The 16,524-nt window shown below is 29.3% G+C and overlaps 1 protein-coding gene across 2 annotated transcripts; it reads left to right on the top strand.

Annotated features, from left to right (window-relative positions):
- Positions 1–2,118: 2,118 nt before the first annotated feature.
- Positions 2,119–16,522, top strand: Rpp14a (Ribonuclease P/MRP subunit p14 a). Of its 2 annotated transcripts, none has more exons than XR_012756444.1 (3): positions 2,119–2,215; positions 12,108–12,195; positions 16,310–16,360. XR_012756444.1 is itself a non-coding variant. In XM_075366073.1 (3 exons), exons 1-3 carry the CDS (start codon positions 2,180–2,182, stop codon positions 16,520–16,522), a joined length of 333 nt encoding a protein of 110 aa, XP_075222188.1. In that variant the 5' UTR covers positions 2,127–2,179. The 2 variants fall into 2 exon arrangements, 1 of the variants encoding a protein (XP_075222188.1); XM_075366073.1 differs by having other exon boundaries at positions 2,127–2,211; positions 16,310–16,522.
- The last annotated feature ends 2 nt before the right edge of the window (positions 16,523–16,524 follow it).

The raw sequence follows: 16,524 nt of genomic DNA, 5'->3' as shown, positions 1-16,524 counted from the left end.
AGAAAATAAAATTCCCCTAATATTACAACCTTAAACATTAAATTTCACTAGTGGAAAATGGACAAAATAATTCATCATTCTTTGTTTTGATCATCACATCAAATTTTATCACAGGGATGTGAACAATCATAACGAAATCTGGTGTAGAGATATGATGAATTTATGAATTGAATGAGTAGGGTCAAAATCGCCTGAAAGCAGTCTACTTCACTGGCGACGTACCAACCTATTCCTTTTTACTTAATTTTTTGCAGCTTCGCGTGCACATTTCTTAATATTAGTGCCCACAATTACTCGATGACTCATAAATGGAATGATCTATTTTTGACCCCACTAATGAAAATAGAAGAAAATTTTACATTGAAATATGTGATCACAATATGACCTTGAGGACATTTTTTCAAGGCGTTTCATTTTAATCGCCCCAGGCGATTATCTCGTAAAATACGCACAGTACAAAAACATTACCTAATCAAAAGTTACTCAAATTGGAAAGGGACAACTCATGGTGACCTTGAATTTGACCTTATTTCAAGGTAGGCACGATTTTTTCAAATGGAATGGCCTACTTTTATCCCCATCAATGAAAAGAGCAAAACATTTAAAGGACATACGGCTAACCATCAGAGCTAATGTTATACGGGCGATAGTATTATACGGAGATGTTATATGAGGTACACGTTTTTGAAGCTAATACAATACTCCTGGAATATTTGTACTCCAGGCCATTTATCTCGCAAACTACGGGAAAGAGCATAAAAATTACTTTACACTATCTCTGATGATTAGGCTATGGCCTTGAAAAAAGGTTCATGATCATATATGTAATTACATATTCCAGTGTAAAATTTTGTGTTGTGAGGACTATAGTGCGGTGTTAGGTACTGTGAATGAAATCGTGAAAAGATTTGGGAAAACAGGTTCCGTCTCTCCAAAGAGAAAAGGAAAATGTGGACGTAAAAGAAAACCATGCCTACACATGATCGATTACTAATAAGAAAAAGCAAAATTAATCCACGATTGGTTAGCTGTCAACCTTAATAGGGATTTGAGAGCCAGTGGGACTAATGTTTCTGATATGACAGTTCGTAGAAGATTGTTGGAAGTGGGAAGGATTGTTCGGAAACGTAAAAAGAAGCAGTTATTGACACAGATTATGAAGACAAAAAAGTTCAATGGGCAAAGGAACATAAAGAATGGACTGTTGAGATGTGGAAAAAAGTTATTTTGTTAGACGAGACTCACTTCTTCGTCCAAGGGGCGATAGTAACATACATTCGTAAGTCAGCAGATGAGAAGACTACTACGCCAACACACCTGCAACAAGCTCCCAAACAACCAGCCAAAAAAATGTTTTGGGGATGTTTTACACATGAAGGACCAGTGGCACTTATGCCTGTGGATGGACCGATGAAATCGGACCAATACATTGACATATGCAAAAGAACCCACTTATCCAAAAGAACCCATTTGGCAATCAGATTTTCGTAGATGTAGGTGGGTTGTATATACACAAGATCAAAATAAATAAAAGTATTGACAATTAATATTTTCTTTCGCATTTCTCTTATACAGATTTGTTTTAACTAGTTTGTTTTTACTTGGTTTTATAATTTTTTTGTATTATTCACTGGCAGCAGTGAATTGGTGTAGACTTAACGTTGTTTTAGAATTTTTTTTATTTCAACCGCTGATCGAAACAATTTTCCTCTTTCAGAGATTTTTTAGTTAAATTAACACAATATTAATTTTTATTAAGTAATTTCCAACAAAATTTGTAAAAAATTATGAAAAATACAATCGACTTAAAACAAACAAAAAAATTTTTCGTAGGGACATTTAGTCTTGCTGCAAAACTTCGTATGCTTAATCACCAGTACTAAGATGCAATTCATGGTAAATTAACTTTGGTTACAAAATGCTATTACATTCGTCTTTTGAAACTAAGGAATTTTCATGATTAAAAATATATTCATGGTTAATACGAAGATCTGAAATTTTCTTGTTAAATCTTCTACATTTTTGTTAATTTTGACAAAGGAAAAAACTGTAAATGATCTTGTATAAAATTAATATTTAATTATTACACGATTAATTCTTATTACAGGTTGGCATTCCTGCTTTTTAATAACCTTACATTTTGAGATTGTAACCTGCCGCTTGCGAAAAATCCATTGTAATGTGTGATTATCGTTATTTGGATATTACTCTGTAGGTACGCATTTATATATGTATTCATTTCTTTTAAAGCTGAAGTATGATAGTGATTTATTTATGAAATCATTGTGTTCTGATGTATTGTAGATTTCGAGATTTTCTACGAACACGTTTCTGGCAGCGAAAATTAAGGCTTGTTACCTTACCGTATAAGAGTATTTCATCAACTTAGAATTCCGTTTTTAGCGTTTTTGTTGTTCATATGTTGATACTGGGTATTCATATAGTAAATATTAAAACAACATATATACTATTTTCTATTCGTTGATCGGTTTGTGGTTAATTATGATCATTGTGTGAAATTGACGGTTTAAGAGTCTAAGCCGATTTTCCTTCTGCATCGACGTATTAATGTAACATAACGTTCATAATTTAAAATTGTAATTACAAATGATTCGCCTTAATTTTTTGGTGTTAACATTATGGGTACATATTTTCTGTAATATGTCATATGTTTGCAATGTAGTAAAATAACTGTAAATTAGATTTTGAATTGTTATTGTAATATAAATAGTTGCTTTTTATTTTCATAGACTGCTTTTTACTATTAAAAATTTATAAACGATACAATAATATATTATTTTTAACTTTATCTTATAATAGTTGCGTTTACTTTTGTCTGTAACATACAGTGTTCAACTTAAAAGAGGCCCTTCGCTAAGTTTAGTCTATAAATAAAATAGTTTATTGGGCGGGCAAAAACTTATATAGTAATTTACAGAATGTGTTGAAAATTATGTCCACCCACTTCTATGCACTTGTCAACATGTTAGACCATGTTCCTAGTTATTGTCAGCTGTACCTGCCTATTTTTCTGGATGGAATTAAATCCAGAAAAATAATCATATAAAATTTGTTTATCTTCAGTTATTTCAGAGTGTGGACTACTCCTACAAAAGTTTTTTTTTTTAAGAGTAACCCCACAGAAACAAATCTGGACTAGTCAGATCAGGGGATCTTAGTAGCCACAATCATTTAGAAATGATTCTTCAACTGAAAAAATGTTGTAGCATCTCCATAGTAGAGCAAGCTGTTTGGCAAGAGGTGCTGTCGTGTTGCAACCAGCATTCTCTTCAGTAAGGCTATGAACCGTTGGATAATTTCTTGGTAGATGGCAGCATCCGCTGTTTTTTTTTCTTCAAAAAACAAGGGTTCTATTATTCATTGCCTTGAAATTGCATACCTATTTTTTATAGTTGTAGTGAATATTAAAAGAAAATTTGCAGGTTTTCATTACCCCAGGTCTGCTAGTTAACTATTAACAAATGGTGAAACCATGCTTCATCTGTGAAAAGTGCTTGATCTAAAATGGCAGTATTGCTCTAATGAAGTTCTTGAACCATTGACAGTAGTGAACCTTTTTAGTATCACCAGCATTAGTTAGCTTATGGAAAACTTGCATTTTATAGGACAACATTTCAGCATTTTCTTTGTAGCAGTGTGGACTGAACCTAGTGAAATGTTCTTTTCCCATCTTAGTCTCCACAAAGTTCTTATAATTGCCACTTTAATGTCTTGTGTGACCTGTGTCTTTAAAACTGACCTTTGTTGAGTACATGTCTGGTCTAACACTGAACTTTTTTCACAAAATTTTCAAACTAATTTCTGAATAATACTTTTTACTGATGCCTCCTTTCCAGATTTTTCCTTGAGCTTTCAACAACCCACAACATGAGATCTCATCTCTAGATAAGTTTCCATCATGATACACATTCTTGCAACTATTAACCGCATTTTAACAAACAACAACACATGATTGTTTTTGTCAGTATTCTACTATATGTGATCTTCTATGTACTGATGATAGTTGGGTAGTGAGATTTTATCAAACTGATTATTACAGAGAATGTTGATTTTATTAAAAGTTAACTGGCCAATTTTGCCTGTATTGTTGATATTTGGATATTTATGTTATATGTTAATTAATTTTTCTAAGATTTTTTACTAAGAGATGAAAATGAGTAACCCCAGAACTTGTAATCCTTTATTTAATTCTGATCAATGATATTTTAAATTGTTTAATTTACATCTGAGGTTAAGAGACCAATTTTCTTGAAGAATAACTAAAGTGAACATTAGAAAATTGTTTTGTTCAGATTTTTGCGTGACCAGGTTGAAAAGAAAAATTTAGGTCTAGGGAAGAAAACCATTGTAAACCTTTTAAAAAACCTTGAGGGTGTCGCCTTAATTATTAAGTATTACTATGCTTCTCTCTTTGCTAAATATCACATTTCCTCTACTGCAGTCTTATCAGAAGTATTGCTTTATCAGCCATGTACACTTGTACAAAGGCATAAATTAATAAAAAGTTTTTGAATTATAAAGAAATTTAAGTTTAATCATATTCTTGTTACACTGTTAAACAAGTTATTGTTGAACATGCTTTATAATATAGTTGTTTGGATTCTTTCTACGCTGTAAAGTTCTTTACTACATAATTTTCTTAAAAGGTCTTTTTGTTGCTTTATGTGGAGTTTAATTTTATTTGCAATGATGTAGTTCCTATTATATTTATAAAGTTTGTTTTATTTGTTGTATTCCAAAATTCATATTTTTTCCATTATTTGGGAATGTATGAGGTGTTAAGCAAAAGTTGCTTAACTTAGCTGTCAGAAAAAAAAATTTCTTGAAATGATTGGCCTGCAGCACTCAAAGCGGCATTTTTTTAATGGTTAGTTCAATCCCATTTTTTCCATGATTGAAAATGTAATTCTCTTCGTGTGCTTATTTCTTCCTACAATTCATCCTGGATATTTTCACATTGTTTAAATGTTATCTCTAAATTTTAATTTCATTTCTGGTATAGGAAGAATTTGCATGTAGTTAGATCTGGTAGTTGAGAATGCAAGATGACTGTTGTATTAGTAGGTATAAAAATTTATACACCGAGATGAGATGTTTGGACAGGCACATTATCATGTTAGAACTATATTTGTTGCACACTTGTCCAGCTATTTGTATCAGTTGCCTTTTCTGAACCATCTAAGAATGTTGCAGTTGAATTTTTCCCCATTTAGAGTTAATGCCCATTGGTATTAGTGTAAAAAAAAAAAAACATTTTATGTTTCTTCAAACTTGCCTTGATTTTTTTTGCTGAGGTTATGGATTTCTATGCCATGAAGATTGCTGTTCATTTCAAAGTTATGGTCATAAGCAGTAATTAATCTCACCAGTAATGGTCCTCAGATTGAAGTTTGGGTTAATTTCAAAAAATCTTTCAGCTCAGTGCAGTCTTGAACACAGAACCATTTTAGTTCAATGTTGAGCAGCCTTGGAACAAATTAATTGAATGTTGAGCCTCTGCGACAATTTACTGACAAACACCATACAAGAGGCCTTTAGTGTTGCTGATATTGTGAATTGTTCATCTTCATCTTGGCGGATGATTAGAATGTTCCTAATCAATTTGTAAACTGCTTGTATTCAGTCCAAATAAAGTACATTGGAGTTTCTGCCTTGTGACTGTGAAACAGAATTTGTTGCTCTTTAACATTATTAATTTCACTTTACAAAGTGAACAAACTCTACAAAATATCAAATTGTAATACAGTTAGTCCACCCATCAAATTCAAATTTCAGGAACTTTTGGGTAGCACCTTATATGTTTATACTCTAAAATATGTTCTTGGTTTTTAATTATGTAGTGATAATATTTATGAATTAATATTAAAAATATAGTATCTATAAATTTCAAATAAACATTAGTTGAATTTACAGCTAAATTATAAAGAAAGTTATATTTTAAACCTTAAATTTCATCAGAGTTCTACTCCACTAATATTTTTTTTTTATTGTTGACCTTCAGATGAGTCAAACAAAAAAGAAAACACCAATTTAATCTCAACTTAGGCTGTAAAGTTTGGCCCCAAAGAGTGGGGATGTGTAACCATACTTATAGATTAAATGAAACAAAAACCAAAATAAAAGTTTAATTTATATGTTTTTCTCACTTTCATTACATTGCTAACTATTACAGAAAGTTGTTTAGCTGGAAGCTTATCATTTTACATCAAAATTAAACAAACTATTGTTAGATAAATAAATGTCTATAATCCTGTTGATAGCATAAGGTAGAGTTTAAAACAAAACAAAAATCTTGAATTTGATAATAAATGAGTTATTCTGTTTTTGGATACATTAATTTTGCTTACAAGTTGGAATCATTTTTAATAATGTGCTAATAATACTGATACTCTGCTAAACAGTGTAGTATCATGTGTTGTGTGTAGTGGTAAAGAAGTAAACTGCACAAAAATGTTTCACGGATAGTTTTCAATTTATTTTTTTATTATTAACTGAACAATAATCTTTAATATTTCATTTATATTACATTTTTAGTTGTAATATTAACAAACAGCTTCAAAATGAAACTTCTCAAAGCTTGTTTTTGGTCCATATAAGGTTAATTCTTAAATCACTTTTGTACAATAACTATTATTTTTCAGTGAACCTAGAGTTACTGACTTTCTAATTAAAGCTAATTTTTATTGTTAAAGTTTATCTCCCTCCAGTAAAATGTTTTACAATAGTTCAGATTTCTTACTTGAACACAGGACATTTGTCCACTTGCATAGTTATAGAAATAAAAATCCAGAGATAACATTTGGAAACAGTGTAGGCCATACATTTTGCCTCCACATTTTTTGTCTGACCCATTGCTAAAGAAATATTTAATTTAGGTAATCCTGCATGAGTATGACAAAATGTAGAGGAGCCCTGTCTTACTGAAAATGGAATACTCTGATATTTGGGACACTTCATATTCTGCTAACTTATCTGAGAAGTTATTTCCCCATTATAGTTTTTTTTTTTTTTTCAGAAAAAATGACCAATAACTCTCATCCAATTGTGCACCACACGTTAACTTTTGGGTTGTCATGATGGTATTCCATCATGACTTGTAGGAGTTCCATATCCCACATTCGAACATTATGCTATTGGACTCATCTTGAAACATAATAAAGAGCTTAATCGCTGAAAATAAACGTTGAAAAAATATCCATCATGATCAAGCCTATTCAGAATGTATGTAGTGAATTCAAATTGTGCTGTGGATAAATTTTATGCTATACTTGAATTTTATAATCAGAATAAAGCATAGTTTTTTTTTAACATTGTAATCTTACACAGGAATCACAGTGTGTGTGTGTGTGTGTTTATGTTTATGCAGGAATCACTGTACATGCTGGATATTCCCGAACTGTACATTCCTTTTCATGCAGGAATTATGTAGGAATTACTGTAAACAATGTGATCCTGTTTACAAGGAAACAGGAATGCCTAACTAAAAAACACTTTTACACTATTTTTTTTTTTCAAGCTACACAAATAACTTGTTCACAGTCTTGTCACACTGATGGCCTTCCTGATGTGACTGTTTTAGTAGGCTGCTCATTTCTCAGATTCATTTTTCCCATCAGTAAATGTTATTTAGGTGTGATCATTCTTCATTGAACACATGACAGTATGCATGCCTAACATGCACCAACTCAAATATTGCTAGGCACAAAACATATTGACCTTTCTCTGCTCTATAGTGATATGCAAGCTTCATGTGGCTACTGATCTTTTAACACAGCATGAATGAGCTGGTACTAGAACTTGCTTACGTTTCAAAAATTTGGACAGTTGCTCTTTTGTTTGGTGTATACTTTTGTCTGTATCTTCCTGTGTTCCAGAACTGTGATTCTTTGAAATCCCACAGTTACTTTGCCACCTATACATTATATATTCAACAATAAAATAGCCCATTGTCATTAATTACTTTCAGAGCAAATGTACATATACTTCCAGGTCATGACCCATACATCTGCTGTATGAGGATGTATGCTTCTTCAAGATATCAGTTATGATAGTTTTTCAGGACACTTCAATACAGTATTAAATGCAGGAAAGCTGATGCAACAATGTTTGTTAATTATTAAATTCAGATCAGGGGCAGTCAGTTAGCACTTATCAATTCCAATATAGATTGAGTATAGAAATATATATTTGACTTTGTGAAGCATAACCTTCTGAATTTACAACTCTTAAGGCCAGAGTTAGGTATTCATAATGATTACTTGGCGTTTATAGACCTAAAAAAGGCATTCGATAACGTAGACTGGAATAAAATGTTCAGCATTTTAAAAAAATTAGGGTTCAAATACATTGATAGAAGAACAATTGTTAACATGTACAGGAACCAAACAGCAACAGTAATAATTGAAGAACATAAGAAAGGGAGTCCGACAAGGATGTTCCCTATCCCCGTTATTTTTTAATCTTTACATGGAACTAGCAGTTAATGATGTTAAAGAACAATTTAGATTCGGAGTAACAGTACAAGGTGAAAAGATAAAGATGCTACGATTTGCTGATGATATAGTAATTCTAGCCGAGAGTTAAAAGGATTTAGAAGAAATAATGAATGGCATAGATGAAGTCCTATGCAAGAACTATCGCATGAAAATAAACAAGAACAAAACAAAAGTAATGAAATGTATTAGAAATAACAAAGATGGACCACTGAATGTGAAAATAGGAGGAGAAAAGATTATGGAGGTAGAAGAATTTTGTTATTTGGGAAGTAGAATTACTAAAGATGGACGAAGCAGGAGCGATATAAAATGCCGAATAGCACAAGCGAAACGAGCCTTCATTCAAAAATATAATTTAACTTTTTTTTTTGTCTCCAGTCATTTGACTGGTTTGATGCAGAAGATTCCCTATCTAGTGCTAGTTGTTTCATTTCAGTATACCCTCTACATCCTACATCCCTAACAATTTGTTTTACATACTCCAAACGTGGCCTGCCTACACAATTTTTCCCTTCTACCTGTCCTTCCAATATTAAAGCGACTATTCCAGGATGCCTTAGTATGTGGCCTATAAGTCTGTCTCTTCTTTTAACTATATTTTTCCAAATGCTTCTTTCTTCATCTATTTGCCGCAATACCTCTTCATTTGTCACTTTATCCACCCATCTGATTTTTAACATTCTCCTATAGCACCACATTTCAAAAGCTTCTAATCTTTTCTTCTCAGATACTCCGATTGTCCAAGTTTCACTTCCATATAAAGCGACACTCCAAACATACACTTTCAAAATTCTTTTCCTGACATTTAAATTAATTTTTGATATAAACAAATTATATTTCTTACTGAAGGCTCGTTTAGCTTCTGCTATTCAACATTTTATATCGCTCCTGCTTCGTCCATCTTTAGTAATTCTACTTCCCAAATAACAAAATTCTTCTACCTCCATAATCTTTTCTCCTCCTATTTTCACATTCAGTGGTCCATCTTTGTTATTTCTACTACATTTCATTACTTTTAATATATATCTCACAATTGTTTAAAGTTAAACTTGTAATCGGTTGAGGAAAAAGGACAAAAAGGTATTATTAATTTCAATACTTACATTTAACACCATCTGATATCCTTGCCATTTTCCTTAGTTTAGTTTATTCTTTATTTCAACTATTTACTTTTTTTTTCACCTTAGATTTTTTCAGTCTTCTATGGTTACTGCTCACAACCCAGTCGAAAAGGCCAAAACTATGATTATTGAATAAAAAGTCCATTTCTCAATGTAATAATGTAAAAAGTAATTGTTCAGCAGTATTACCATAGTGTGTAATATCTGAAGGTGGATCTTGTAGTAGGTATTGCATCCTCTCCACTGCTCTTTAACATCACTCTGCAACTAATGCTCACACCAGCAGCTAAAGTAGTGTATTACAAAGATCACTTCAGTCGATTTGCAATTACTTACATTGTGTCTAATTGTGACATTACTGTTATAGTAATGAAATATCTTCTGGTAATTTGTTATAAATAAATAAAATTATTATTTTGTTCAATTTGAATATGAAGTAATTTGTTTCTTGAAAGTATGTTTTTTTTTTTCAAATATGTTAAACTAAGGTTTTGCTATAAATAAACTGTAACAGTGACACAATACAAAAGTATATGAAATGAGTTATTTATTTGTTATAGGCTATAATGTTATGATTTTCTTTGACATAGCGTAGTTATTTACAAAATTTATTTCTAAATATCACATACATACCTGTAACTAATATTCTTTTGAATGTTGTAAGTCTACAAAACTACAAAATAAAAATATTAAATTGTATATAAATAAATAGTATTACAGAAACGCGAGTAAAAGTAGTATAATTGTAATTATTATTAAATTTATTTAAAAAAATTATGAATACTGAGATATTAAGTTCATATTGTAATAAACATAAAATTAATCTAATTAATTAAAACGTTAGTTAATACTATATTTTATAAACGTAAAACATAAAATGATTTCATACAAAATAATATATATATATAGTAGCTCAAATAAATAAGTAAATAATAATTAAATGACAAATTTAAATAAATAAATAATAGTAAAAATAAATAAATATGGTAAAATAAGCAATAATAAATAATAGTCTGAATCATTTTGAGATCTTAACTTTTATGACGACCATTAGTACGTATTTCACATGCCAGATTGTAGGAAGGGTAGAGGAGGCTGCTAGAGAGAGCTTGTAGGAGGACCCACCTTTAGATTTGATATTTTTAATTTTTTTTTTTTTTTATAGCACATGCCATGTACCATGAGTTTGCAGTATTTTTGGTAATGTTTGTGGCCATTTATTGCCATACAGCTTTGTGTTTATAAAAGACAGGTAATACTCATATGTGATATTTTTGGGAGGTTGCATTTATTTGCTATATAATCACTTTAATGACAAGATAATTTAAAAATGAAAAGTCTGGATGCGTTTTGATTTAAGTAAATCTAATACTGGAAACAGTTTAATTGTGGAATTAATTTTTAATAATTACTTATTTAAACATTTTACTGGATGTCTGTTATCTCCCAAAAAAAATTAAAACCTTCTGTAAAAAAAATAAATTTTGAAGATTATGCAAACCTTATACAAAGAAATATAAATAAATTGCATGTTACCCATGCAGTTGTTATATAGTTTATTGCATAATTTTATAAAACAAGCTTTAAAATACAGTCGTAACATTAATAATTATGATTTCATATAAATATTAATTATATAATATAAATATTTAAAAATTATAAATAATTTGTGAATAATTAATAGAGTCTATCAACAGGTAATTAATTAATTCAAGTAATTAACAATAAATAATGCTAACACACATCTTGCACTGTATGTTTCCAATATTATAGTATAGTGCTGGTTAGTAGACTGATCTTTCAAGTTTGTGAATTGCTGGCATGTGCTGCACAATATAAATTTTTTTTATCGGCTTGTCAATGGAAAGTATAATAATTAATGTTACACAGCCCCACCCATCATTCTCTTATCATTTGGTACTGGCAATATCATTATTTGTGCAATCAAACTGTGTAGGGAATCAGATTCTTCTGCCAGAAGCTAGTGCACACACAGACAAAATATTTTCAAGGTCTCTTCCTCTATATTGTGGATTCTAAGTATGCTTTTTAATTATTACTATTTTTAAATGTTTTGATATTAATCGTAACTGAGTAGTTTTGTTGTCAAGCCAAGGTTAAAAAGGAATTTTACATTTCTGTTTATTTATTTGAAGTTATTTTATTATAATATTCTATAAAAGTGTGATGCTTATTTGATTTAATTAGTCACTAAAAGAAAAGTAAAACAGTAAATATAACTATTACTTTATTTAAATGTTTACCTTATTAATTTCTGTATATCTTATCTATGTATTCTTACATCTATTAAATGTTGTATATTAATGTGTTATAAATATTAAATATGTTGTTTATTAAAAGTTTTGTGCTTCTTACAGCTTATTGAATATTAATAGTATAACTGCTATTAATTATTAATTTTACTTGTGCTTGTTATTAATTTTCTTCAATCAGTTTTTTGTGTTTTCAGATCATTTGAAGCAAACTGTGATATACCAGTCAGTGCTGTTGACTTTAAATATCATGTTGTACAGTCAGTGAAAGATGTATTTGGTGAGGTGAGTATTTGGACAGAATTGTAGAATTGTATTTATGATTATTTACCTAGAAACTTCTAAGAATTCCACTTCTTTGTGGAGAAACAAGAAAATATGCTTCTTTAAGCAAGAAACATGCAGATATTTCATTTTTTTAGCATGACATGACCATGTTAAAATTAGCTATATTGATTAATCAGTGTTTTATAGTAGTTGATCAGTTACAGTTCTTGGGTATCTAATGTTTTTTTTTTCTTTATATTAGAATTTCATAGTTTGTGTGATTAATAGCAATATTTTTAAGAGACTAATGTACATGTATATTTGTATACTAATATACACACATATTTATGTACTAATGCTATTAATAACAAATTAGTGAATTGTGGATTCAGTGCAACAGGAGTTCCTGGTATTTTCATCTATTTGGGCATGTTAATTTATTTATATTGTATTCATTTTAATCATCCATATCAAAATAGAAAATCTTATTTTAATGAAATAAAAACTGAATTAAACTTGTTTTTTTCTTAATTTCGTCTGTGGGCCCATAATGCTAAATATAAAAAATTTTTGTCACTTGCGGAATGTGGTTTTAGTTATCAGATATTAGATTTCTTGAATGAATATTTTTTAGATTTTAAAAGATTAAATGTCTAAATCACAGTTACTGAATTATATTAAAGTGAATGATGAGTAATTCAATCTTTGTCATAAATGGTTGAAAAATTGTTAATTTTTTTTTTAAGATAGATTATTTGTGGCTCTGACAAACCACATCGCTGATAGGCATTTTTATAGTAGGGGGGGAACTATAAAAACATTGATTCCTAAATCTGTAACATATAATCCATACAGAATTATTTATATTATTTATTAAAGTTAAATGTCAGTCATATTATTTCACTTTATTGTATTATGTAATAACTTTTCTTTTTATTATTTTAGCAATTATCTCAAAGATTTAAAAAAAATTACAGTAAGAGTGATTAAGTTTAATATTATAAAACTATACATGGTTAATACTAAACTAACACCAATCATTTCCTTTTATCTGATTTCTATTGAATTGGGGTTCAGATCATAGAGTTACCCTATTTTTACATTATTCTTGCTGCAAAACTTGCTCTATTAATGTTCTTTTTCAAATCTTCTTTCACACAGCCTAACCCAGCTCTTTCTTTCCCTTCCTAGATCTTCTTCCAGTTACATTTATGTTACAAATCTCTATTCTACATTCTCTGCAAATGTGTAAACCGTGTTAATCTGCTCTCTTTAATTCTCTCTTGTGGCAGTCTACATTCTGGGTCATGTACAGTAATAGATGAACCAATAGAACTCATTTTAAAGAATTAATTTCTTTTTTTAATTCATTTAAAAAAAGTACGTATTTTATTTAGTACAAACTGTACCGTAAAACATATTAAGTTCAGAACACTAAATCGTGAATTTAGCCATTCCATTTTGATTCACTCATTCGAGTTATATTTTCCCAAACATAATGTAACCTATCTAAAGGAATTGCAATAATGAATTTGTGGTAAATCTTTTCTTCAAGTTCTTTAGTATTTTGTGGGGATGGATCATTGAATACCCTATTCTTCAAGTAAGACATGCCCTTAAGAATAAAAAACAAATTATTAGATACAGCATTCTCCTCATAGATTAAGGAACATTGGAAGTAATTAATTCCATCCATTGATTGTCTAACTGTGTGACAAGTTGCCCTATCCTGTCAAGCCACGCCTGTGGATTGATTTCAGGTTTCCATGTTATTTGAGAAGTAAAAACATTTTTCAGTCGTTCAGACATTGTGCTGATTGATAGCATTCCTACTTATATATATGCTTTCCAAGAAATAGGACCTATTATTCTGGAAGATATTGTTACAGATAATACAATGAATTTAGTACTGTCCAGTGGTTTTTGACATATTTCATTAGAATTGTTTGTTGCATGATTAGCAGGTTTTGTTTATTCACATACATAATAGGAAATGTAAAATCACATTTCCTTCATCATAGTGATATATCCATCATTATGAATGATGTCCTCTTTAATGATTTTTAAGGCTCAAAATTTGATGAATTGACAGCAAAAGTTGTGGAATTAACTTTATTAACATCATTTAGTCACTGCACTTTTCACATTATATACTGCTACATGTATAGATCCTGAAGAAGAATCTTTCATATATTGGGATCTGGCAAGCCAAGTGAAACTGAATGATAGATCATAAAGGCTTCATTGCATTAAAATATTAAATATATTCAGGTAATACATATTCCTTTGTTTAGTAAGGAGGCAGGCTACGTATTCATGTTCAACCTGCTTCTTCAAAATTTTGCATGCAGACTTTATAGCACGCAGACACAAGCTGATAGCAACGCATCACTCTTATAGATATTGAAATGGCACCAAAAAACTACTGCACAAAAGTTAATTAAATTAGCCACTTTTTTAAATGCTTTAATTGCAAACATACTTTGTTCATTCATCCAAAACTGTATCATAACTAAACATTATAAAAAAAAGATTATTGTTTATAGACGTTACCAGAAAAAAATGTTTATAATCATTCTTTCAGTGGCTCACTTGTTATATAAAGCATTATAACCATTTATTATGAAATGCATAAATATCAGTTAAAATTTTATCAATGCAATGGAACTAATCATTCATCAGAATATTTGTTCCTTGGATAAAATGTTGATAAATAAAAACTAATATTTTTTTTTTGTAAAAATCTTATTATGTCTTATGTCTTACATAATCATAAATCTCATTTCCCTGAAACTAGGGAGTATACAATTTTTAGATATTGAACAGAAGACAAATCATTCAAATTATTAATATAAAATTTTATTTTACTCTGACTGTTAGTCATGTCGTCTGCATACAAAAAGCTAATCCTTGGATTGCTTTTAAATATTTTAGTCTCAATATCATTTTGTATTGTTTGTACTCCTTGGAAGAAAGAACTTTGAAGAAAAAGATATAATTTATCCTGATAACAATTTTTGGTCGGCAATAAGGCTTAAACCAAAAGCATACAACACTTTATATTTTACAAGCTTTTGTAAAATATTACTTTGAGATGCCAACTAAAATTATGCATGTTCTTTAAAATATATCTACACATTTATTCAAGTGAATGAATTTTAGAAAATTTAAAATTGGCCAAATTTTTGACAATTTATATTTCAAAATCAGGTAAGCTGATCTTTGAGATTTGATAGAAAATGTTTCAAAAATGTAATATAACGTCATATTTGAATGAGGTTTACCTATTATATAGGTACAAATTTTATAAATTTGTGTCACAGTTTCTTGTCAGTAATTTTTAAGATTGCAAAAGGAGCTGGATTTCCTTTCTTTATCACATTTTTTGTTTATTGTAAAAAAAAATAATAAATCATAAAAATTTATGTAATTATAAAATTGTTTCCATGTTATGAAATAATACATAATTTGAAATTACAGCAAATTCATTAATTAAATAAAAGTAGAGATTTATAGGTATGTTTAAAAAAATAGAATTAAATTTAATATGAGATTATCTAATTCAGTTTGAAGTTCTGATGTATTTGTTCTTCAGTCGTAGATAAGTCAATAACAGAATACTATAAAAAATAGAATTTTTAATATAAGTTTAAAATCTGTCATATAATGAAAAATGTGATCATATAAAGATAATACATATTCCAGTGAAAAAAGTTAATAAATATAGTTTGTACAAATTCCTTTATTCAGCTGAGATTAAGAAGCAGATAAAGTAACAGCAATAATTATGCAAGAATTAACAATAAAACATAACAGATATTTATTCAATTATATTCCAGATATTCTAATTTATTTGTTTTCTCTGAAAGGTTTTTGTTTTTTATTTTATTTGAAAAATCTGTTGAAAACCAAGCAAATAGAATTTTCCCCTAATTTATTAAAATGTGGTGATTTGAAAAGAAAAATTATTATTATTTTCAGAATTCCCTGCACAAATTTACCAGTTGAATTAAATAAATACTAATTATTACTGATTAAATCTTGTCATTTTAAAAATATTTTTTAATAATAGTATATAAAAAATAAGTATGAATGAATGCATATGTTTTTATAACATTATTATTTGTTTCAGATTGGTGCAAGTATAAGTGTCGATGTATTAAAGTATGATTCGAGCAAGAAGACAGGAATAATACGTTGTCCAGCTTCAAGTTACGTTAAATTACGCAGTGCATTGACATTGTCTAGTGAATACGGGGGACGCTGTTGTTCATATACTATAAATAATTCATCTCCCTTACTTATATCACTCTTGTCTAATAGTCGTACCTATATCCATAAGTGATA

The sequence above is a fragment of the Lycorma delicatula genome, chromosome 5 (genome assembly GCF_047948215.1).
Source record: "Lycorma delicatula isolate Av1 chromosome 5, ASM4794821v1, whole genome shotgun sequence".
Classification (NCBI taxonomy): Eukaryota; Metazoa; Arthropoda; class Insecta; order Hemiptera; family Fulgoridae; genus Lycorma; species Lycorma delicatula.
This window is presented reverse-complemented; position numbering and strand designations above follow the sequence as displayed.

What these genes read in the sequence shown, in the direction of transcription:
- Rpp14a (XM_075366073.1), top strand. Translation starts at nt 2,180, where the DNA reads ATGTGTGATTATCGTTATTTGGATATTACTCT. An exon ending in CGTTATTTGGATATTACTCT is followed by an intron (nt 2,212 to 12,107) that starts GTAGGTACGCAT and finishes TTGTGTTTTCAG; the next exon opens with ATCATTTGAAGCAAACTGTG. An exon ending in TGAAAGATGTATTTGGTGAG is followed by an intron (nt 12,196 to 16,309) that starts GTGAGTATTTGG and finishes TATTTGTTTCAG; the next exon opens with ATTGGTGCAAGTATAAGTGT.